The 24192-nt window shown below is 39.3% G+C and overlaps 2 protein-coding genes across 10 annotated transcripts in view; one reads left to right on the top strand and one right to left on the bottom strand.

Moving 5' to 3' along the window:
• mcf2a (MCF.2 cell line derived transforming sequence a) overlaps nt 1-10478 on the top strand; it is a 46818-nt gene extending 36340 nt beyond the window's left edge. For 6 of the 8 annotated variants that reach the window (XM_046849922.1, XM_046849923.1, XM_046849930.1 and 3 more), the window contains 10 exons: nt 50-175; nt 388-609; nt 3043-3138; nt 3231-3309; nt 3427-3487; nt 5246-5346; nt 5428-5537; nt 6694-6806; nt 7133-7236; nt 8720-10478. In XM_046849922.1, coding sequence (XP_046705878.1) covers nt 50-175; nt 388-609; nt 3043-3138; nt 3231-3309; nt 3427-3487; nt 5246-5346; nt 5428-5537; nt 6694-6806; nt 7133-7236; nt 8720-8760 — 1053 coding nt within the window. In that variant the 3' untranslated portion in view covers nt 8761-10478. The other 2 variants (XM_046849927.1, XM_046849926.1) reach the window with 2 other exon arrangements.
• A 640-nt stretch (nt 10479-11118) lies between these two features.
• The window catches only part of f9a (coagulation factor IXa), a 24353-nt gene continuing 11279 nt past the window's right edge, over nt 11119-24192 (bottom strand). Inside the window, exons 1-8 of one of the 2 annotated variants that reach the window (XM_046849878.1) lie at nt 15081-15227; nt 14712-14881; nt 14575-14599; nt 14354-14467; nt 14109-14240; nt 13669-13946; nt 13419-13545; nt 11119-12120 (exon numbers count right to left, since the gene is read on the bottom strand). In XM_046849878.1, the coding sequence (XP_046705834.1) occupies nt 11540-12120; nt 13419-13545; nt 13669-13946; nt 14109-14240; nt 14354-14467; nt 14575-14599; nt 14712-14881; nt 15081-15147 (1494 nt within the window). In that variant the 5' untranslated portion in view covers nt 15148-15227 and the 3' untranslated portion in view covers nt 11119-11539. Of the gene's footprint in view, nt 12121-13418; nt 13546-13668; nt 13947-14108; nt 14241-14353; nt 14468-14574; nt 14600-14711; nt 14882-15080; nt 15228-24192 lie in introns of those variants that run through there. The other variant, XM_046849879.1, reaches the window with a different exon arrangement.

The raw sequence follows: 24192 nt of genomic DNA on the forward strand, positions 1-24192 counted from the left end.
AAATGTAAATGTTCTGTATCACAGTGCACAGTATGTGTATGTTGTACAGGAGTTGCTGAAAAACAGCTCAGGTGGTGAGAGGGCCTCTGAGTTGCAGGGTGCACTAACTGCAATGCTGGACTTGCTCAAATCAGTTAATGATTCTATGCACCAGATTGCCATCACAGGATATGAGGTGAGCTCTGTGTATCTGCGTTTCTATGTTATACAAAGGTAGACTCCTTTGCAGATCAGAAAAAAGAGATGTGAAATATACATACATAGACAATATGATGTTAAAACTTATTATACAATATACTAATACTTATCTAATTTTGGCATTGTGCTATGTTTAGGGAGAAGGTAAAGTAGGTGTTTGTGTGTGTGTTTGTTTCTTGTGTGAGATAGGGTGATCTGGGTGATTTGGGCCGGGTCCAAATGCAAGGGTCCTTCAATGTGTGGATCAGTCATAAGAGAGGCGCAACTCGGATGAAGGAGCTTGCACGATTCAAACCTATGCAGAGGCACCTGTTCCTTTATGAGCGTGCACTCCTCTTCTGTAAGCGACGGGAGGATCACAGCGAGCACGCTAATAAGACGCCTTCTTACGGCTTCAAGCATTGTCTAAAGGTCTGTACTTTCCCACCTTTAAAAAAAAACTTTATAAAAATCTTAACAAGGGTGTATAAACTATATATTCAGTTTATGAGCAAAAGTATGAGTCTGTGTAAATTCGTACGTAATAGGATGAGTTTCTAAGCATCCTGCATACAGACCGAAATGTCACTTACAACTACAACTAAGCTTATTTACCTGTTTATCATATGAGCAAAAAAATGGGATGTAAAATTACTATGTCATATATTACATTCAACATTTTATATATGACATTAACATTTAAAATATGAGCAAATGACTATTATGCACCATTCAGAAAAAAAAAAAAAAAACCCAACTAAAAAGATCAGAATAAACACAATTAATCTCGTGAAAATCATCCAGCTGGAGGGAAAACATGTAATTTCTGAATACATGAAATTATGTATTAGCACAGAAAATATATCCTACCATCAGCGGACAGGAAAAACATTATTATTGCATAGTGATTGACGTTACACCTTAATTACCATTCCAGCCAAATTATTACACATTATAACATTATATACAAATATATAAGAAGTGCAAAACAAAACTTAAAATATATCACTAAGCCAGACAATTCTGCATTTAAATACGTACAGTATCTCCCAAAAGTGAATACACCCTTCACATTTTCACCATTGTAGTATATCTTCTCAAGCAGAAAAGATTTACAGTCCTCTGATAATAACTCAACATACAACCATTATTGTTAAAATAACCGGCAACAAAAATGAGTTCACTCTAAGTGAACACGTCAAAACTGTGTCTAAAGTGTTGAATTATTGTTTGAGCACCATTGTTATGTAGCACTGCCTTAATCCTCCTGGGCATGGAATTCATATGCACAGGTTGTTCCTGGGATGGTCATCACGGAGCTCCACAGGTGCCCAAAAGGGTTCAGGTCTGGAGACATACTTGGCCAGTCAATCACCTTCACCTTTACTTTCCCAGAAAAGGCAGTTGACATCTTGGTGGTGTGTTGGGGGTCTATATCATGTTGGAAAACTGCAGTTTCTGAAGAGAGGGCATCATGTTCTGCTTCAGAATGTCACAGTACATGTTGGAATCAATGTTTCCCTCAATGAACTGTAGCTCCCCAGTACCAGCAGCACACATGCAGCCTCAGACCATGATGTTACCACCACCATGCTTGACTGTGGGCAAGACAAAATTTTCTTGGTACTCCTCCCTGGACTGTCCCCACATATACTAGACAACATCTGAGCCAAACAAGTTCATCTTAGTCTCATCAGACTACAGGACATGGTTTATGCTCTTGGTTCATGCTTCATGTCTTCAGCAAACTGTTTGCGGGTTTTCTTGTGAGCCAGCTTCAGAAGAGGCTTCCTTCTGGGATGATGGCCATGCAAACTGACTTGCTGCAGTGTGCTGCGTTTGGTCTGAGCACTGACAAGTGGACCTTCCGCTTCTGAAACCTATAAAGAAATGCTGGCAGCACTCGTGTCTGTTCTATGAAGCCAGTTTCTGTACCTGATGCACAGCACGAGGACTCAACTTCTTTGATAGACACTTGCGAGGCCTGTTCCAAGTGGAACCTGTCTTGGAAAATCTCTGTATGACCCTGGCCACTGCACTGTAACTCAGTTTCAGGGGGTTACCGATCTTCTTATAGCCTACGCCATCTTTGTGGTGAGCAACAATTCTAATTCTCAAATCCTCAGAGTTCTTTGCCAAAGCACCACATTTTAACTGGTCTAATAAAAGATACACAAATTTGTATGGTCTTGTCAAGCAGACAAAAACATGAACATGATGAATAGGACATGTGGCTTTGCACATGACGTACAGCTGTTATCACTTAGGGTGTACTCATATTTGTTGCCAGCTATTTTGACAATAATGGCTATATGTTGAGTTATTTTTAGAGGACAATAAAACCTATACTGCTATCCAAATTACACATTGACTACTTTAAAATATATCCAAGTTTCATTTTTATAGTAGTGTTTCTTGAGAACATATACTAAAATGTTGCTGAAATATGAGGGGTGTACTCACTTTTGTGAGATACTGTATATCAAACATTAGGCATATTTAATATATTAAATAAAGGAAGTTCATAATGTACAGAATAAAATTGTATTTCTAGCAAAAATAGATGGCTGTTTTGATGGCATGATTTTATAAAAATCTAGGGGTAAATGAGTTGCGCTGAAGCCGTAGTACTGTTGACATTCTCTTTACTATAGCTGACTTCAAACACAACTTCATTAATATTTTGAAAGCTGTCCCATCTGTTTATATCTTGATTTATAATTAAGACCTAAGCAATGGTTTTTCATTTGACTCCCAGGTGTGTGTGTGTGTGTGTGAGAGAGAGAGAGAGAGAGAGTGTGAATGAGCAGTGTAGTGAGAAGTGATAATTGACAAGAGCCAATGGTTCGGCATGTCCTCTTGCAGATGAGTGCAGTGGGCATAACCGAGAATGTGAAAGGAGGAGATGTGAAGAAGTTTGAGATCTGGTATAGTGGTCGAGAGGAGGTATACATGGTGCAGGTGAGGTCCTCATAAGGAGTTTTAATCAAGGTGTAATGTGTTATCTTTTTTATCTTTTGCATACTTATATTTTGCCTTTTTTTGTGACTAAGGCACCGACAGTGGAAGTGAAACTTGCCTGGTTGAAAGCAATCAGAAAAATTCTAACCAACCAGCAAAAACTAATCAAAGGTCAGCATGTAACCAGCCATATATATATATATTTTTTATTTTTAAATAACTTTTTTTAATGTAAATATTAAAAAAAAAATATTACTCAAGAATTTTCCCACCATGTGATTGCCTTAGGTGAGCTTCACAACAACCCTTTGGCTGAGCAGTTTCCCCTGTCCCCGCCGCTCTCTGAAAGGTAAAACATTTGATAAAACAATTCAACCTTTTTAAGCAATTAGAGCTCTGTCAGCAAATTTAACAGCTGTTTACCTGTTTTCCCCACACTTCAGCTTTTTTAGCATTTGATTTTCTAACATTTTCCTGCTCTTACACTGCCTATTGCTTGAGTTATATACGGAATATGTACTGTAGAATTTGAAATAGGTATAGAATTTATGTGTAATTGAATCATCTGTGCAATTTATTTATTTTTTAAATTGCACAATGCTGTTCCCTATAAGACAATGGAGCTGAAATTAAGTGTAATATTATAGTGGCCACTGAACAGTTAAACTAACTGATATATACCACTTTATTAGGCAAACACATACAAAAGCAATTATCCAATCAGCCATTAATGTGGATATTTGTTGAAACCTATCTGCCTCAAGATTCGATTTATTGTGTGTTCATTACCGTATTGTAAAGAACTGCCATTCAGTTGATGTAAATACAGTACCAGTGAAACATTTTCCAACAGGATAATTACCCTAAACATACCTCTAGTTTATGTAAGAGATATTTGTTCAAGATGAAGAGTGATAAAGTGCTGCATCAGGTGACCTGGAAAATTATAATAAAAAAAAAAAGAAAAACAACTGAGGGAGAAGGTGTGTTCAAACTTTTGACTGGTACTGTATATACAAAATGCATGATTTTTTTCTCACAACTGTGTTTAAAATCTAGAACTCTAGAGACTGCTGTCTGTAAAAAAAAAAATCCCATGAGATCATCAAGTTCTGAAATATTTGGACTAGCCTGTCTGGTGCCAATCATTTATCCCCAGTCTGATTTTTGATGTTAGCATCAAAGCATCATTGCTCTTGCCAAGTAATTGGCTGATTGGATAACAGCATGAATGAGCAGGGATACAGGTGTCGCCCTTGAACTGGACATTAAGTGTATATTGCTAGTATAATAGTTTATAATTAGTATAAATACATAAAAGATACAAGATAAACGTGTGTGGTGTTGAGGATGATGATAGGGAGGATAAAGCTGCACTGTGTATGGTTGCCTGTCCTCCTGCAGGGCCATGCGGCCTTCCCGTGGGGTCCTTACAGGTTGCCTGCCACGTCTGGACCTTGTGTCCGTGTCAGCGGGTGCGTGTGTTTGTCTGCGCTCCCGGAGCCCACGCCTCGCTCACCCCTCTCAGCGCCAGTGACGCTCCGCGGTAAAGCGGGCCGCTCCGAGTCTCTTTCATCATACACACACAGGGCTGCTGCAGCTACGCATCCCTCATGTCATAGCTTACCATTTGAAGCTGACTACATGCTCATCCATACTGCAGATCTGCATGGTAATGCACATAATGAGAAAACCAACAGCACTGGGTTTGGCTCCATGGTTTTGGCTGCTGAAACCAAACTTAGACGCGATCACTGTGCTTAAAAAGTAGCTGATGTTTGGCCTGATCTTAGTATCCCGCCAATATCAGCTTTGACCACATCATGTCCTTTCAGGGTTTGAATGAAATACCCCTTTACTGCAGAACTCACTTTTTGCAAATGAAACCAACAAATCCTTTTTTAAAATGTCTTGACAAACCACATCTTAATTTGGTTTTCTTTTGGCTCAGCATGTGGCTGTGTACTAATAAGTTCCTAGATCTGAATGCAGCCTTGTATTTTCTGGTGCAGTTTATGCTGTGCTGCTAGTTTCTTTGGTTAAAATGTGTTTCTGGGAAAATATTAATTTAGCTTCTTTAGCATGTCTTGTTCCTCACCTAACACAGCAAGAAGCAAAGAGCGTCAGTCAGCTCGGAGGAGACAGAGTCAGGCCACAGCAGTCCAGACCCATATAGGCGATCTCCACAGCACCGGGACAACAGACACAGTGCGTACTTACCAGCTGTGCTTAGTAACAAAATGTGTAAATGTATTGTTTTTGAGGACACACTGTTTGTTTGTGTGTCAGGTTGGCCAGGTGCCCCTCACTCAGTTGATATCTGTGAGGATCTGGAGGACTGGAGTGGAGCTAATCTCTCTAACATGTCTGATACTGAAGAAGACGACGCTGTTCATTTGGTGAGTGTGTTTGTTTCACGCTCATGAGTACAGCCATAACTACCAACACAGACGCATGTGCATTTATGCTCAGAAATGTTTTCTTGATTTGATCCTGCTTTGTTGGCTACCATACCATATTGGAGCAGTCTGGGATTAAACTTGATTTGTTAGTAAGGAAACCCTTGATCTCAGAATGATCTTACTGAAACTAACACTCTAAGGACCGTGAACTTCATACATGCGCTTTAAACATCTCAGTCCATATTCAGTCTCAATTTTCTGTTATAATATTCTCCACTCTTCTGGGAAGATGTTCTACTTGATTTTGGAGTGTGCTTGTGGAGATTTGTGCAGCAACAAGGGCATTAATCAAGTCAGGTAATGATGTGTAGGGTAAGAAGGCCTGGGGTTCAGTCAACGTTCTAATTCATCCCAATGGTGTTCATTAGGTTTGAGGTCAGAACACTATAGCAGGCCACTATACATATTGCACACCATCCCTTGTAAACCATATCTTCATGAACCTGGCTTTGTGCTGGAACCACCACATCCAAAGACATGTACAATGTGTGGCACACAATTGCAAAAAAAAAATTCAAAGTCCAACTTTGTGGTAGAAGCTGGGAGAAGAACAATGAACATGACAGGTGTCCCAATATTTCTATGAATATAATGTATAATAAGTTTGTATATCGAAAACAAAGTAAATGGAACGGTATCAGTAACAAACTACATGATATAACTGTCATAATATGTCATAAACTAAACACACTTTCTTTAATTCAAATTTGAATCTAGATATCATCAGTCTATATAAACAAAATGTTGCATTGGGCATTCAAGACTTACTCGTGTTCTAATTGATAGATAGATTTTAAAAAAAAGTAACATAATTTCTGTTAAATAAGAATGACACGAATGATTTACGTAGATAGTCCCCCTATACATTTGACATAGGGGGGAAAAAATCATATATTACATTGAAAGATCTTATATAGTTTGTTTTTCTTTTTGATATTGAACTTGTTGTAAGATTGTATTTAATGTCTTGGTTTTTTTCTACCTTGAACATGACATTAAAAATGTTTCTTGATATTGACATGGCAAAAAAACAAACAAAAAAAAAACAGTAAATACATTTTCCTGAAATTAACTTCCTTTCAAAATCTGCCAGGCTCCCGGCAAATACAAGGCCGTAGCAGGTTCTCACAGATCCAGTCCAAATGATCTCATCATTAAGTGCGGTGACGTTCTTCAGCTGCAGCAGGAGGAGAATGAGGGTCACTGGTGTGTTCTGTTTACTGCTCTTTAATTTTATGTTGACATTTTTGTTTATGAATTTAGGTGAAGTAACATTTTGGGAAATCCGATTACATTAATACTACTAGCAGTTTTAATCAGTGCAATCATTCATTGCTTTGAGAACAGCTTACAGTGTGCTTTCAGGTGTGTGTAAGTGTGTCTACCTGTTACAAAGTTATTTGTTTCATATAAACAGTTTCTCAGTAAATTCCAAGTGCAGATTAGCTGTTTTAAAGAGAGTGCCCAGTGTTACATAGTGTTCATGTTTATGCTGTAGCATTGTTTGGAAACTGATCCATGGTCTCTTGTAGGTTGGTGAGGAACCTGAGCAAGAAACAGAAGGACAGGCTGTCTGCTTCAGGCCTGCATGGCATTCTGGGAAGCTGCAGCAGAGGGCGCACCACCCAGCTGCAAGGAATGTAGTGCCCTATATAAAGTTTAGTTTTTTGATGCAAATATTAATACAGTGCATCCGGAAAGTATTCACAGTGCTTCACTTTTTCCACATTTTGTTCCAAAATGAATTAAATTTAATATCTTCTCCAAATTCTTGAAACAATACCCCATAATTAAAATGTGAAAGAAGTTTGTTTTGGAATCTGTAAAATGTGCTTAGGGTTGTTCTCCTGTTGGAAGATAACCTTTCGCCCCAGTCTAAGGTTCAGAGTGCTTCGGAGCAGGTTTTCATCAAGGATGTCTCTGTACACTGCAGTCAGTATTGTAAATACTTTCCAGATGCACTGTACTGTAGATTAACTTATTATTTGCATTGGAGACTTTGAAAATCCTTTCACATTGTACAATATTGTCACTACAGGTTTTCTTAAAATGCAATATGTTTCCGTTTGGCACATATCATAATTACGTTGTCCAAATGCAGTGGATTTACATTTAGTTGAATATATAATAACCAAACTAGACAAAAAGAATAAATAACATATTAAAAAGAAAATAAGTAATAATCTTCAGCAGAAAAATATCAACCATTCTCTTCTCCTGAGTTAAAAGTCACTTACAGCATTTGTTGTCGTCTCTTCACCTGAGATTCATCTGTGATTATCTGTGAGTTTCTTCAATTGGCTATATTTCCTATTATTAATTAATACTATTTAAACATTACAATTTTCTTTGCTACAATGCAACTGATGATGCATGTGAATCAAACTATTAGCTTTATGTCCATTTAGCTAAGACAAATATAAAAAAAACTTGACTTTTACTGTGTTAGCGAAGCACAGTCATCTTGCAAAATAGCAAATAATACATATTATTTAGGCCAGGACCTTTCTTTTGACTTTTTCTTGCAAATGAGCTTAATAGATGGTATGAATTATTTGCTAATTTAATATAACCTGCCCTATTGGTTTCTCTTTATTTTGCATCAAGCCTGTAATTAGCTATTCAGAAAAGGTTTCTGAATATTTTTTATGTGCATTTTCTTGATTTCTGTTATGTCACTGAGTCAGAGTGAAGAGAATAAAGGAGAAGATGGACGGAGAAATTGGTTTATTATTGATGAACCCTAATTGTAGTGTAGTGTCAGGAAAAAAAAATAGCACAGACTTTCAATTTAAATGTGGCTTGTTTGAATGCTGTAGCAATTAATTAATTAACAAAAATCTAAATTTTTTATCATTTAAAAAAAAATTAAGAGCAATTTAAAATATAAAACAAAAGAGAAGAATATTTTCACAGTACAATTTCTAATATATTTCCATTCACAAAGCATAGGCAAGCTTGTAAAAGTAATTTTGTACATCAGTTTGGTAAATTTGATCTGTTATTTAGTTGCAGTTAAATTTTCCCCATTGAATTTTCCAGCAAATGCTTTCATGGTTTTTATATCTGATGTTGTGTATTGTTTAATATTTACTTTTGTTGGACTGTGTCCTTTACAGAACCAGGAAAACTAAAATCATGGAAGCTCAGCTCCCTCTAGACTCCATGCTGTCAGCCTTTTGGGATGTTCACCCTCATGTCCAATGTGAGCTTTATTCACGACACTCGAACGCAATGGCTGTGGGCTCTGTAGCCCAACCATTTTTTCCCCCTGGAATTTTTTATTTATTTTTTTTTTTTCCAACAATTTGGAACTAATACATACAGAATTTAGTTTTCTGCATCCATCAAAAATCTTAAAAATGTCTTTGATATAAGTAAGTGTAATGTGTTTCACAAGTTTCTGGATTCTTTTCGCAAAACGAATGAAGAGAGCATAAGGGCAATCCACTTAATTAAAAGGTCTATATAATTATCCCAAATCAGTTGACCACGATGGAGGATGCAACTTCTTCCCGTTGAAGTGTATTGTTTTTAATTTGGTTGTTCTGTGGATTGAAGAGCCCCACGGACGCTCTATACTAACACATTGTGACTGGACTTGAGGCTTGACAGATTTGCTCTGGCAGTGGACTAAGCACTGTGCAGGACCATTTTTACCATTTTTGCTGATTTTTACCATGGTCTGAATATAGTAACATGCCATCCATTAATTCTACAATCTTAAACGTGTATGAATTCCAAGATCCAACTTCCAAGATTGGACACAAGGACCAGCAGCTTGTTTGGTACTCTACTGCTACCACTACAGTACCAGCATTTCAGTAAGACTCAAGTCAAAGGCTTTTTCATTTTCTTCTTCTTTTTCATCTAAAATCAAGGTTAAATGTCTCTAAAGGACATACACATGCACAAGAAGCATTTTTCTAGTTGTAGAAAACCAAAGGTGTGGCTGATCTTGCTTAGCTTTGAACAAACTTTAAATATGATGTTAACAAATAATTGTGTCTATATGGAACTATATAATATGACCATTCATCAGCACAAAAATGGATTTGAGGTGCTGATTTTAGTTCATTTGGACTACATAGTTAATTCGTTTTTTGCTAAATACCCATCTCCAGACCTTCAGAGCTTAAAGGACAAATAACAAGTCATTGCACAATGCATCATTTCATTAACATGCTTTGTGCAGTAACTGTAGCTTTTCAGTTTAAAAGGACTTGAAACACACCAAAAGTCACAGAACCTAAATACTGGGGTTAAAAAAGTCATACTTAAAAGGTATTTGGGAGAGAGTTGGTTCATTATTAACACAAGTATCATGAAGATCCTTAATTAAGTCATGAAGGCTGGAGATTGACGTCCAAGTTGACATAAAACATGCACACTTTTTTTTTTATTTAATACATCTCGGCTTCCTATTAGAGACGGTTCTACCGCAGACATGAAATGTGCCTACTGGGCTCAGCGCATAATTAAATATTGATTGTGGACTTATATGAATTTACCACATCAAATCAAGCCCCCAGTTGGAGGGCTGTCTTTGATATGCTGGCGTTTGAAGTGGAAATGAGTTTGGTGAAGCAGCAGGACCAACTCTAAAGTGCACATTTCTTTACGGTGCTAATTTATTTATTTTGCTCTCAAGTTCTTACTTTATAGCTCAGAATGCTATGCCAGCCCCCTGAAATCTGTAAGATCTTTGTGAAATGGACATTGCACACAATAATTTCCAGTTGAATGTGCCTAAAGAGCTTTAAATGATGTAAATGAATGTATTAATTTGGAGTATGCAATATACTGTAAATGTAAACGATAGCACTTATAGAACATTTTTATACGGACTACTGTAAGAAATATACATGTTTAAATAAATGATTTTCTAGAAATGCTTTTTTTTCTAACCCCCCCTTCTCTCTCTTTCTCTCTCTCTCTCTCTCTCTCTCTCTCTCTCTCTCTCTCTCCGTGTCTCTGAAAAGCCCCTGAAATGGTTTAAAAGCCTTGATCGGCAATGAGGCGATGAGGGAGATCCAGCGATTTTTCAGAACTGGGCCATAAGTCTTTTCAGGCACACACAATCAAAAAGTAGGCTTCAAGTGTCAGATATTCTCAGCATACCGCATTTCTCCTCTTCCTCTGAAGTGCACAAGTTCAAAGCTGCAACGCTGCTTGCTTTATGGGCTCTGCAAGATGAATTTATCAAGTGATTTCTGCCAGTCCAGTAGGGTAGGGAAGAGGGTGTTGCATGACATGCATTTAGAATCTTGTCCTATTTTTATGCTTGCTTTAAAGAAATGCTAAATACAGGTTTGTCATCGTCAAAAGCAATTAAATGGGGATTAAGCAGCTCAAGGGTTGATAGACATTTTCGTTTTGTTCTTTTCACATTTGGAATTCAATCCCATTTTTCACCTTATGTTAGTATTGCCTTGTTTAAAAAAAAAAGTAATAGATATAATAATAGAGATATAGGACTCAATTTGATTAGTGAATGCACATCCAAATTTTTGTCTCAACAAGTTTTTCCTTTTATTTTTTTATTTCTTATTTAACCTTTATTAAATATTGTCAACTAAATTTTGCCAGTAGTCTGCAATGAATGAAAAAAAACCAATGGATTTAAGAACAAAAAAACTGCAATGAAATAAAGAAAGCATTCATATTTAGAAGTTGTCAACAACTTCAACAAAACTCCTTTAAGAAGCATAAAATGAACTGTACTTTTCGAGTGAATGGTCTCTTTAGATCGAGATGCCAGATGCTCTTTCACACATTTAACCAAATAATACAATACATGAAAACTGTTTTAAATCTTATACTAAAACAAAAGCTACTGCTTATGGATAAACATTTAGAAAATGCTATATAATAGTAAAAAAAAAATCTTGATCTAATAATAATCAGTCCTGAGAGACAAAAAAAAAACAACCTTGCAATCAAAACTCAACATCATTATATGGCATCTTTTTTGTAATCCCCATAACATATTGCATCCATTTGTAGTAGACGCCTACCCGTGTGTATACACCATACTTTCCCTTCTTAGCACATTCCTCCCCCCAGCTAACAATGCCAGTGAGGAACCAAGTTCCTTGATACTGGTTGGCATGGGGTCCCCCGCTGTCCCCCTGACACGCGTCTTTAGCTGCATCCGGATAGCCAGCACAGAACATATAGTGTGTAATCCGATCTCTGCTGCTCTCCTTACAATTGCTCCTGTCCACAAAGGGAACTTCAGCTATCTGTAGTGTCTCTGCACTTCGGCCCTGAAAGAGAAGCCGGCCCCACCCACTAATGGTCGCTGGTGAGCCAGATTGAAGTAGGGTGTCACTAAAGCCGCTGGGCCCGAAGCAGATGGGCCGCACATGATCAGTGAAAACAATGGAGCTCTGTAGGTGCACAAGAGCAATGTCATGGTTGTATAGGCTGGTTTTTGGGTCATAGCGAGGGTGTGTTATGGCCTTCTTCACCTCGAGATCCTGCTCTGTGCCCTCTTTCTTTTTGATATTGTGCTCACCTGTGGGACGTGCAGGTTAGTACAAAACAGAATTGAATATGTGTCACTATCCAAATGGCCCATATCAAATTATATTTAATTTAGATGTAATTAATTAATCATTATGCCTCCACTAAGGCTCACTGAGCAATTTATTAGGAACATCTGTACACCTACTGTTTTATACTATTCTTAAGCAAATTACTGTGCGTTTTTATGCACAACAGTCTTACTCAAAATGAAAAAATAAACCAGTAACATCCATGAGGGTGAAGCCTCATTGATATGGGAGTTCAGGAGAGAAAAGCCAGTCTGGTTTAAACTGACAGAAAGTCGGTACATAAGTGGTAAGAAGGAAAGCATCTCAGAATGCATAATATGTGAAAACCTTTGGGGCACAAAGGCTACAGCAGCCAGAGACCATGTAGGGTTCCATCTCCACCAGGAAGGTGGAAGCTTATTGGTAAAGTCATTGGACTTTGGATCTAAAGGGAGTTAGTTCAAATCCCAGCCACACCAAACTGCCACTTCTGGGCCCCTGAGCAAGGCCCTTAACCCCATAACTGCTCCGGTGTATGAATGAGATAAATGTAAGTCACTCTGATAAAGGCCATTTGCCAAATGCCTTATATGTATTTTCTGACAGCCAAGATCAAAAAGCTGAGGCTCAGCAATACCAGACAGCTGAAAATTGTAGCCTGGTCTGATTCTTTGCAGAAATTAAAATTCATCAGTCCAGGCTACTGTTTTACTAGTATTCAGCTGGGTTAGAATTTGATGCCATTATAAATTTGTGTCAATATTCCAGGCTGTTAGTGGTGGTGTAATGGTGTGATGAATGCTTTCTTAACACACTTCCACTATAATCCCAATCCTCACTTGAATGCCACAGACTATATGAGTATTGTTGCTGACCTTTGCATCCTTTCATGGCTACAATTTACTTTTAATGGCTACTTTTTTTACCACAATGCACATGCAAAGTTACAATAGAACACATTTGGGATGAAAAAGGTAATTTATGTAAAGTCTATAAAATAAAATAAAAAAAACAATGTGAAATATGCAAGAATTGTATGGCGCAATCAGGTCAACATGGACCAGAATCTGCAGTGTTTTCAACATGCCATGAAGTATTAAGGCTGTTTTAAAAACAAAAGGAAGCCATAACCAGTATTGGTTTAGTGTTCCTAATAAAGTGCTTAATTGTACTGTTTTTTTATTTCTTGGAAAATCATTCTATATTTTAACCTGAAAGAGAAAAAATAAAGTGCATTTATTCTTTTATAATTGTTCTTTCAAAATGGCCAGGATCTTACCTACTCTTATGAAGAACGCTTTCTGCTTGCTCTCTTCTATACAGTGTGCTGCAGTTATGACCCACTGCTCGCTTAGAATAGAACCTCCACAGAACACCTGCTGTGTGGAGCGCAGCACTAACGCCACCTACAGTACACCAATCAGCGAAACTACTCTTAGACATTGGCCAACATATAATTATGTATTTTAACAGTTCATACCAACAGCATGGTCAGCTGTGTGTTGAAATTGCCTAGACTCTCTCTGTACCTGCCAGGGAATATCTCCAGGGGATGCGGAATCTCCACCAATGATGCGAGTCCTATTGTTGATCCACTCTGTGCTGTTATAGAACCATATGGGTAGTTTTATACGAGAAGGTGGGATTTTGCCCTTTTCTTTTGTCTTTTGGCTTGTGGTTTGGTTGGTGATAGGAACTTTTGGGAGTGTAGCACTTGTATCAGGTTGTGTTGTGTTAGGCAAGTTGGAGCCTACAGACCTCACAATGATTCTTGTGCTCGTTTTTCTTACACCACAAGGGAATTTCACTGTAAACACACAAGAAGACATATCATTTAGATTTAACAGCATTCACTGTATACAGTTTTAATATATTAAATGATGCACTTGATTTGTAAGGGAGGTTCAGCAGTCACAACTGGGAAGATTCTGGGGGGAAGGGCGGGGGGGTGTATATACTTGTAGATTACCTTCAGGCACACATTTAACCTTCTCCACCAGTTTGTACCCAGTAGCACAAGAACACACTGCCCCTTGAGTCTCCATTGTGGAACAGAAATGCATGCAGCCGCCGTTGTTAACATCACAGTTCCTGACAGCCACTAAACAGTGTAAACAAAGAGGGATCATGTTGATCACATTGAGAAATTACTGAGATTGTGCTGTTTTCAAAGGGGCATTAGTCATTTTTTTAGGGAGAGATCTTTGGTCTCACCTATTTCACAGTTCTCTCCAGTGAAACCTGTTTGGCAATGACATATGTATGTGTTCTTTTGGTGCTCACATGTGCCCTGGTTTTTACATGGTGTTTCTTTACATGGGTTGCCATCTGAAATTTTTAAAATATTTGTTGAGAGCCAGTGTTTGTGGCAAAATGTAACTTTGCCCAAATTTATCCCTGAAATCCAGTTCCAGTAAAAAGTTAAAACAACTTACATGCATAACTTGACCAAAACTCCACCTGCAAAACCCACAAACCCATGTTTAGTCATGTCACATCTGTGTTTTAAAATGTACAGTGATTGGTAGAGTTTTGAGATACACATGGTACTGTGAGTTCTTCTGTTACTCACTGTTTTCTCATCATTTTCGAAGACTTCTCTGGCCTCCTCCACGCTGCACCTCTCCTCCATGCACTCTCGTTCCAAATTCCCTTTGAAAAACTCCTCAAAGGCACCTGTGTTTGCCCGCTTGGACCTCTGCAAAACAGTATCTGCCTCCCACTTATCAAGGAACACTGGCCCTGAAGAGAAATAGAGAGTCCTGAAGTGATTAAGACAGCACAGATCTTTAAACTGTGCTTACAGCAGGCACTTCAACTTTCATTACTAGTGTTTAAAGTACCATTGTATGTAATGTTATTAATAAAAATGGAGGCCAAAAGGCATTTTGATGTCTTCCTTTATCCTAGTTTGAATGATGTGAGCTACTAGATGACTTACCTGCAAAGATCTCTGGCTTTTCTTGTAGCAAAACACAAAAGAGAAAAACAACAGAAAATGAAGCCATAGCTGTGAAGAGCAAATTTATTCCACGCTTTGGTCAAAGGCAAATAACCTGAGCCAGCACTCCAAAGTGCAACAGTATGTTTGTTCAACCCACACAGCATTGCAGTATTTTGTGCGCGCGCGTGTGTGAGTGAGACAGAGAGAGAGAGAGAGAGAGAGAGAGAGAGAGAGAGAGAGAGAGAGAGATGTATCCACAAATACAGGCAATATATATATATATATATATATATATATATATACACACACACACACACACTCCCCGGCCACTTTATAAGGTACACCTTACTAGTACCGGGTTGGACTCCCTTTTGCCTTCAGAACTGCCTTAATCCTTAGTGGCATAGATTTAACAAGGAACTGGAAACATTTCTCAGAGATTTTGGTCCATATTGACATTATAGCATCACGCAGTTGCTGTGGATTTCTCGGCTGCGAATCTCCTGTTCCACCATATCCCAAAGGTGCTCTATTGGATTGAGATTTGGTGACTGTGGAGGCCATTTGAGTACAATGAACTCATTGTCATGTTCAAGAAACCAGTCTGAGATGATTCAAGCTTTATGACATGGCGTGTTATCCTGCTGGAAGTAGCATCAGAAGATCGGTACACTGTGGTCATAAAGGGATGGACATGGTCAGCAACAATACTCAGGAAGGCTGTGGCATTGACACAATGCTTAATTGGTACTAATGGACCCAAAGTCTGCCAAAAAAATATCCCCCACACCATTACATCACCACCACCACCAGCCTGAACCGTTAATACAAGGCAGGATGGGTCCATGCTTTTATGTTGTTGATGCCAAATTCTGACCCTACCATCCGAATTTCGCAGCAGAAATCGAGACTCATCAGACCAGGCAATGTTTTTCCAATCTTCTATTGTCCAATTTTGGTGAGCCTGTGTGAATTGTAGCCTCAGTTTCCTGTTCTTAGCTGTCAGGAGTGGCACCCGGTGTGGTCTTCTGCTGTGTAGCCCATCCGCCTCAAGGTTCGATGTGTTGTGCGTTCAGAGTTGCTCTTCTGCATACCTCGGTTGTAACGAGTGGTTATTTGAGTTACGGTTGCCTTTCTTTCAGCTCGAACCAGTCTGGCCATTCTCCTCTGACATCAACAAAGCATTTGCGCCCACAGAACTGCCGCTCACTGGATATTTTCTCTTTTTCGGATCATTCTCTGTAAACCCTAGAGATGGTTGTGTGTGAAAATCCCAGTAGATCCGCAGTTTCGGAAATACTCAGACCAGCTCGTCTGGCACCAACAACCATGCTACATGTTCAAAATCACTTAAATTACAAATTTTAAACAGAAATTTGCGTTAACGAGCAGTTGGACAGGTGTACCTAATAAAGTGGCCGGTGAGTATATATATATACAGTTTACATTTTTAAAACATTATTTAAAAAAAAAGTCTGCTTTGTTAAATGATATATAAAATAATATTTAATAAAAATTAGAACCCAGCCATTAGGGAGGCACAAGCCAGTGCACTCTTAGTGCCGGTCCCAAGCCCGGGTAAATGGGGAGGGTTGCGTTAGGAAGGGCATCCAGCGTAAAACGTGCCAAATCAAATATGCGGATCACAAATGAGAATTTCATACCGGATCGGTCGAGGCCCGGGTTAACAACGACCGCCACAGGTATCGTTAGCCGACAGGGTACCGGTGGAAATTGGGCTACTGTTGGCCGAAGGAGGAGAAGGAGAGGAGGAAGACGTCTACAGAGATGGCAGGAAAAGGAGCAGTGTAGGAGAGTGGAGGTTAGGGTTGGTACTTTAAATGTTGGTACTATGACGGGAAAGGGAGAGATAGCTGATATGATGGAGAGGAGAAAGGTAGATATGCTGTGTGTTCAGGAGACCAAGTGGAAAGGAGTAAGGCCAGGAACATTGGAGGTGGATTTAAACTGTTTTATCATGGTGTGGATGGAAAGAGAAATGGTGTAGGGGTGATTCTGAAGGAAGAGTACAGTGAGAGTGTAGTGGAGGTGAAGAGAGTTTCTGATAGGGTGATGATCGTGAAGGTGGAAGTTGAAGGGATGATGATAAATGTCATCAGTGCCTATGCTCCACAAGTTGGCTGTGAGATGGAGGAGAAGGAAAGATTCTGGAGTGAATTAGATGAAGTGGTAGATGGTGTACCTAGGAAAGAACGGTTGGTGATTGGGGCAGATTTTAATGGGCATGTAGGTGAAGGGAACAGAGGTGATGAGGAGGTGATGGGTAGGTATGGTTTTAAGGAGAGGAATGTGGAAGGGCAGATGGTGGTAGATTTTGCTAAAAGGATGGAAATGGCAGTGGTGAACACTTATTTTAAGAAGAAGGAGGATCATAGGGTGACGTATAAAAGTGGAGGAAGGTGCACACAGGTGGACTATGTGCTATGCAGGAGATGCAACCTGAAGGAGATTGGAGACTGTAAGGTGTTGGCAGGGGACAGTGTAGCTAGACAGCATCGGATGGTGGTCTGTAGGATGGTTTTGGAGGTGAAGAAGAAGAGGAGGAGAGTGAGGACTGAAAGAAGAATAAGATGGTGGAAACTGAAGGAGGAAGAGTGTAGTGTGAGGTTCAGGGAAGAGGTCAGAGAGAGGCTCAGTGGTGTTAAGGAGGTGTTGGATGATTGGGCAACTACTGCAGGAGTGATGAGGGAGGCAGCTAGAAAAGTACTTGGTGTGACATCTGGAAATAGAAAGGAAGACAAGGAGACGTGGTGGTGGAATGAGGAAGTGCAGGAGAGCATAAGGAGAAAGAGGTTGGCAAAACAGAAGTGGGATAGACAGAGTGATGAGAAAAGTAGGCAGGAGTACAAGGAGATGCGGCAGCAGGTTAAGAGGATGTGGCGAAAGCCAAGGAAAAGGCATATGAGGAGCTGTATGAGAGGTTGGACACTAAGGAAGGAGAAAAGGATTTATACAGATTGGCCAGGCAGAGGGACCGAGCTGGAAAGGATGTACTGCAAGTTAGAGCAGTAAAGGATGGAGAGGAAATGTGTTGACTAGTGAGGAGAGTGTGTTGAGAAGGTGGAGGGAGTATTTTGAGCAGCTGATGAATGAGGAAAATCAGAGAGAGAAGGTTGGATGATGTGGAGTTGGTGAAGCAGGAAGTGGATAGGATTAGTAAGGAGGAAGTGAGAGCAGCGATTAAGAGGATGAAGAGTGGAAAGTCGGTTGGACCAGATGACATACCGGTAGAAGCGTGGAGATGTTTAGGAGAGATGGCAGTGGGTTTTGACCAGATTGTTTAACAGGATTTTGGAAGGTGAGAAGATGCCTGAGGAATGGAGAAGGAGTGTGCTGGTACCGATCTTTAAGCATAAAGGAGATGTGCAGACCTGCAGTAACTACAGGGGAATTAAGTTGATTAGTCACACCATGAAGTTATGGGGAAGAGTAGTGGAAGCCAGGCTGAGAGAAGAGGCCGAGGAAGAGCACCACAGATGCCTTATTTGCTTTGAGAATGTTGATGGAGAAGTATAGAGAAGGACAGAAGGAATTGCATTGTGTATTTGTGGATTTAGAAAGCCTACGACAGGGTGCCAAGAGAGGAGTTGTGGTATTGTATGAGGAAGTCAGGTGTGTCAGAGAAGTATGTAAGGGTGGTGCAGGACATGTATGAGGACAGTGTGACAGCAGTGAAGTGTGCAGTAGGTACGACAGACTGGTTTAGGGTGAAGGTTGGACTGCATCAAGGATCGGCCCTGAGCCCTTTCCTGTTTGCAGTGGTGATGGACAGGTTGACGGACGAGGTCAGACAGGAGTCTCCCTGGACTATGATGTTTGCGGATGATATTGTGATTTGTTGTGAGTAGGGAGCAGGTTGAGAAGAGCCTGGAGAGGTGGAGATATGTGCTGGAGAGAAGGGGAATGAAACTCAGTAGGAGTAAGACAGAGTACATGTGTGTGAATGAGAGGGAGGGCAGTGGAGTGGTGCGGTTGCAGGAGAAGAGCTTCAGAAGGTGGAGGAATTCAGGTACCTGGGGTCAACAGTGCAAAGTAATGGAGAGTGTGTTAGAGAAGTGAAGAAAAGAGTGCAGGCAGGGTGGAGTGGGTGGAGAAGAGTGACAGGAGTGATTTGTGATAGTAGGGTATCTGCAAAATGAAAGGGAAAGTTTATAGGACTGTGGTGAGACCTGCGATGTTGTATGGATTAGAGACAGTGGCATTGAGTAAAAGACAGGAGGTGGAGCTGGAGGTAGCAGAGCTGAAGATGTTGAGGTTTTCGTTGGGAGTGACGAAGATGGATAAGATTAGAAATGAGTTTATTAGAGGGACAGCGCATGTAGGATGTTTTGGTGACAAGGTGAGGGAGGCGAGATTGAGATGGTTTGGACATGTGCAGAGGAGGGACATGAATTATATTGGTAGAAGAATGCTGAGGATGGAGCCACCAGGTAGGAGGAAAAGAGGAAGGCCAAGAAGGAGGTTCATGGATGTGGTGAGGGAAGACATGCAGGTAGTTGGTGTAAAAGAGGCAGATGTAGAGGACAGGGTGGTATGGAGACGGATGATCTGCTGTGGCGACCCCTAATGGGAGCAGCCGAAAGAAGAAGAAGAAGAAGATTTAATAAAAATTAGATAGAATAAATCTAATTAATGCAATACACTTTTTATGTTGTTGACAGTAGCAAAAATGAAATTGATTTAAATAAAATGAAATAAATGGAAACATTTTATTCAGTCTTTTACATTTGTTGGACTCCGGTATGTAGTGAGTAACCACGATGACTCTGCACAATCTCTAGTTTATTTATACCCCAGGAATTGTTGTGTGCCAGCATTTTAAATGAGCTTTGGCCCAGAGAAAGTGATGCCGTTTCTGGATCATTTTGACATATGGCTTCTTCCTTGCATGACTGAGCTTTAACCTGCATTTGTAAATGACACAGCGAACTGTGTTCACAGATAATGATTTCTGGAAGTGTTTCTGAGCCCATGCAGTGATTTCCATCACAGAATTATGCCTGTTTTAAATGCAGTGCCGCCTGAGGGCCTGAAGATCACGGGCACCCAATATTGATTTTTACCCTTGTCCTTTGTGTCCAGAGAGTTCTTGAAATTCTTGGAATCTTTTAATAATATTATGTACTGTAGATCATTAAATATTTAAAGTCATTTTAATTTCATGTTGAAGAATATTATTTAGAAATTACTCCACAATTTTTAGATGCAGGTTATTTTGCAGATTGGTGAACCTTTGCCCTTCTTTACTTCTTTGAGAATCTTTTAAAGATCATCTTTTTATTCCCAATCATGCTACTGAAGTGTTGGCAATAAGATAACCAGCTGCAACATGTTCCTTTGCTTTTTAATAATGCAGCCATCAAATTCAAAATTATCTTTTTTTCTTATATTTTTTTCAAGCACATTTACTCAGTTTTAACATTCAATATGTTTTCCATGCTTTATTGTGAATAAAATATGGGTTTAGGAAATTTGCTAATAATTTCATTCTGTTTATGTTTACGTTTTACTCAGTGGCCCAACATTTTTGTGATTGGGGTCGTAGATGTGCAACAACCAAAAGTATATTCCAAAATGTATTCAATTCATTTGTCCTCCACTAGATGGCAGGCTTGCAACTTTAATTCCTGTCTCAATAAAAGTCATGCCCTACTCTAACAATAAAAATTAATAATAATAAATCTGAAAAAGAAAAAAAAGAAAAGGGGGGGGGGGGTGATTTGCAGGCTCAGGATCCTGTCCAGAGTTAATGATATAATTATGAAATTGGCAATGACCAGAATACAAAATTTAGAAATGAGGTTTTTCATATTGAACTGTGTGCAGTTTCTTGTTGTAAGCATTAGCCTATAAGCATTTACTTCTCCATTGCCCCTTTTCAGAAAATTAAAAATCTCAATCAGCAGCACTAAAAGGTATACCTGAAGCTCGTTACGGCAATAAAATTAAACATGGCCTAAAAATGGACTAACTTAACCCCATGGAACAGCTACCATTAGTGCCATTAGTAGTACAAAAGGAGCTGAATAAGCAAACTGGGCAAGAACCCTGATGGCTATGTTTCAATTTCTAATGTTTCTGTTAACCAGCAATTTTAAACCCCTCAGTATCTAACCCAAGATCTTTCAGACCTTCGCCTTAGGGGATCCCCGTGGCTTCTCAGATGGAGCGGTCATATTGACTGTCGGCTTTTTCATCTCATCTAGCCAATACCAAGCTAAATTATTCATACTTTTGCAATTAACACTGGCCATCAACCCTACTGTGAGAGCCACTTAATCTAGGCAGGCAACAGTAACTGAAAGTTTTTTTCGACATGAGAGGGGGCGATGAGTGCCTCTCCTAAGCAGCAATTAACAAACAGTGTAATTGTAGCTCTAGGCCATTTCAGAGGGCGTCAATAATTAGAACTGCACCACTTCAAACTTTTTTGAATTGCACCACTTGATAGCTGGTGAAACTCTTACCTTTGAATCATTCTTGAATTCTGAATTTTCGCGTTATGTAACGTAAAGAGCAGCACATGCACATCTTTACTATAAAACTAGTCATGACAGCAAGATTGGCAGCTCTGTATATAAAAAAAGGGTAAAGGAAGTGATTGACGTGTGCAGTGTCACAGTAGTGCCAATATATCAGAGAAGAGTTGAAGCCAGCAAGGAAAGAACCTCTGTTTGATGAGATTGATGCAGACACAGGAGTATAAAGCATGTTCCATAATACTTTCTGTCACTTCTCACCTCTTCTTTGGGGTGAAGGCCATGTAGTTGTATACAGTACAGGTCTGATGTACAGTACTGATGCGCATGTCCTCAGGAAGATTAATATCGGGATGTACAAGTGGAGGTTGATTTATAGGGCAGCTCCTTTTTTGGCACCTTCTCCAATTAGGCCAGTGGCCAGGCCGGGGGCGGCAGCCTACTTCTGTAGATAATAAACAGCTGAAAGATTGATGATACAACACTTCTTCACCAAAGAAAAGGAGGTAGTGCGCAGAGCAACTGGCTTTATCTTATTTTCTTGTATGTTTCCTTGTGCTTCTCAAATCGAGGATTTCAGGAAGTGCAGTAGCTTTTTTTCTGGCTTGTGAAGAACTTGGCTAGCAGGGTATATAAAAAAATACTGTGTGTTTTTCAACTTACCAACTGTAGCACATGCGCTATTAACACTAACACATTTTTAAATCGATCCTTTTAATGAGAAAAGTATAGAAAACCTGCTTTACTTGGAACAATTCTAAACTACTATTGTTGCACTCTAAAAAAAAAAAACACAAAGAGGCAGCCATGAGATTATATCTTACTGTGTTATTTTGTCATTTCATTGAACTGCTGAACTGGAACAGTATAAAACAAAGTAATTGAAGTTAATTATATTTTTCTGAAGGCTTTATGGCATTTATGTGTAATGAATTGGAAGCTCCAGCTTTGAAAAACCTTAGGCGCTCATTAAAGTTACAAAAAGACTGTAGAACACAGCTATTGTTTCCCTACTCCTTCGCTTATTGTACATGCAGGACCTAATTTTTACACCTTGCATGACTATAGCTTGAGGTAAGCTGTGCTCCTTATTTGGCCTTTTTTTTTTGCAATTACTCATGTGTGAGTGGCTTTTTATACGTGTCTGCTAGCAATCATATGCAACATGTTTGCACGTTACTGGTCTGGCCCTCAGGTGTTATGCACTCTTCCTAGGCCCCCAGTTACATATATTGTTTAACTCACATTCTGGCTGGTATGTGCTGTTAAACAAATATGCTAAATATGTCGTATATCCACAACATGGTGAAAAGCTTTCAGTCACCAGACCATCACACCTATATGTGGGTCTTCACACAAAGTTGGCAACATAATATTATAGAATATGTGTATGCATTAATGTTACAATTTTCCATTGTGTGGCCCAAACTTTTTCCAGCGTCACAATGTGTCTGTTCAAATCTCCAGCTCCGTGAATACATGGTTTACCATGGTCCACATAAAACAACTTGAGAGGCCTTGACAGAGCCAACCCCAGTGAAAACCTTGGGGATACATTGGACTGCACCCCATGCCTTCTTATTTGGCACTGTGATCAGAGCATGCCCTCAGGAAAAGAAAAAAATATTTGGTGGGTGGAAGGGATTACATACTTCTTTTGCCATATCAAGCACAGTAGGACAAGCCAGTCATGGACATCACTTTTCTCTGTGTCTTATCCTGTTCTTTAAAAAAGCATTTTGAAAAAAAGAAAATTCTGTTATATGGTTTTAAAGAAACAATATCAAACCTATCTATTAGCCGGATGAGAAATAATAAGCTCCAATGACCGTGAGCCATGCAAGAGACCAAATCTATGAGCACATTCTCACTTCCATATGGACACATTGGCACTTTTTGGATTTTTTTTACATACAGGGATTCCCATAGACTTCTATAGAACTCTAATCCAGAGCCAGTGGTGTTGAAATTTGATGTGTTAGGTAAGCAGACTGCTCCGAGGTCATATTTATGTAGCTCTCCAACTGATTTTTTATTTAAAATTCACTCGCTGTCTGATATCACATTTTGCCGCCTGTAAAACAGAGTTCAGCGTCACATTCTCACTCCCAACTAACCCTAACCCGTTTCCTGCTGTTAAAAAAATGATGAAAAAGGGTTACTCAGGGGTTTAAAAGGTAATGCCAAGGGATCCTGATGAAGGCCTCCATATGTGATGAGTTGGGAGTGAAAATGTGTAGAATTTACATTTTAGATGAATGTTAACAAACAGCAGAAACTGGGCAATAACTGAGAGAATTCCTCAAATTCTTTCTATAAAGGGGTGATGCCGACTGACTGTTTCCTAAACCTCTTTCATAACCATCTGTTTCTGTACCTCATTTTCATTATCCACATTAAATTGTGTACAACATTAGAGCTGACCGTTGTCTGCTTGTCATAATTTCTTTCAACTTAATGGTGTTTATCCTGCTGGAGAATCCAGCTTGCTCCGACCAGCTGCCAAAATACATGCTGAGCCAATCTTTGCCAGATGGTAGGTTATTTAGCATTGTACTTATTAGTAACTAAACTGATCCACAATGGTAAGATCTTTTTCTTATTGCATT

This window comes from Silurus meridionalis, chromosome 5 (assembly GCF_014805685.1).
Source record: "Silurus meridionalis isolate SWU-2019-XX chromosome 5, ASM1480568v1, whole genome shotgun sequence".
Taxonomy (NCBI): Eukaryota; Metazoa; Chordata; class Actinopteri; order Siluriformes; family Siluridae; genus Silurus; species Silurus meridionalis.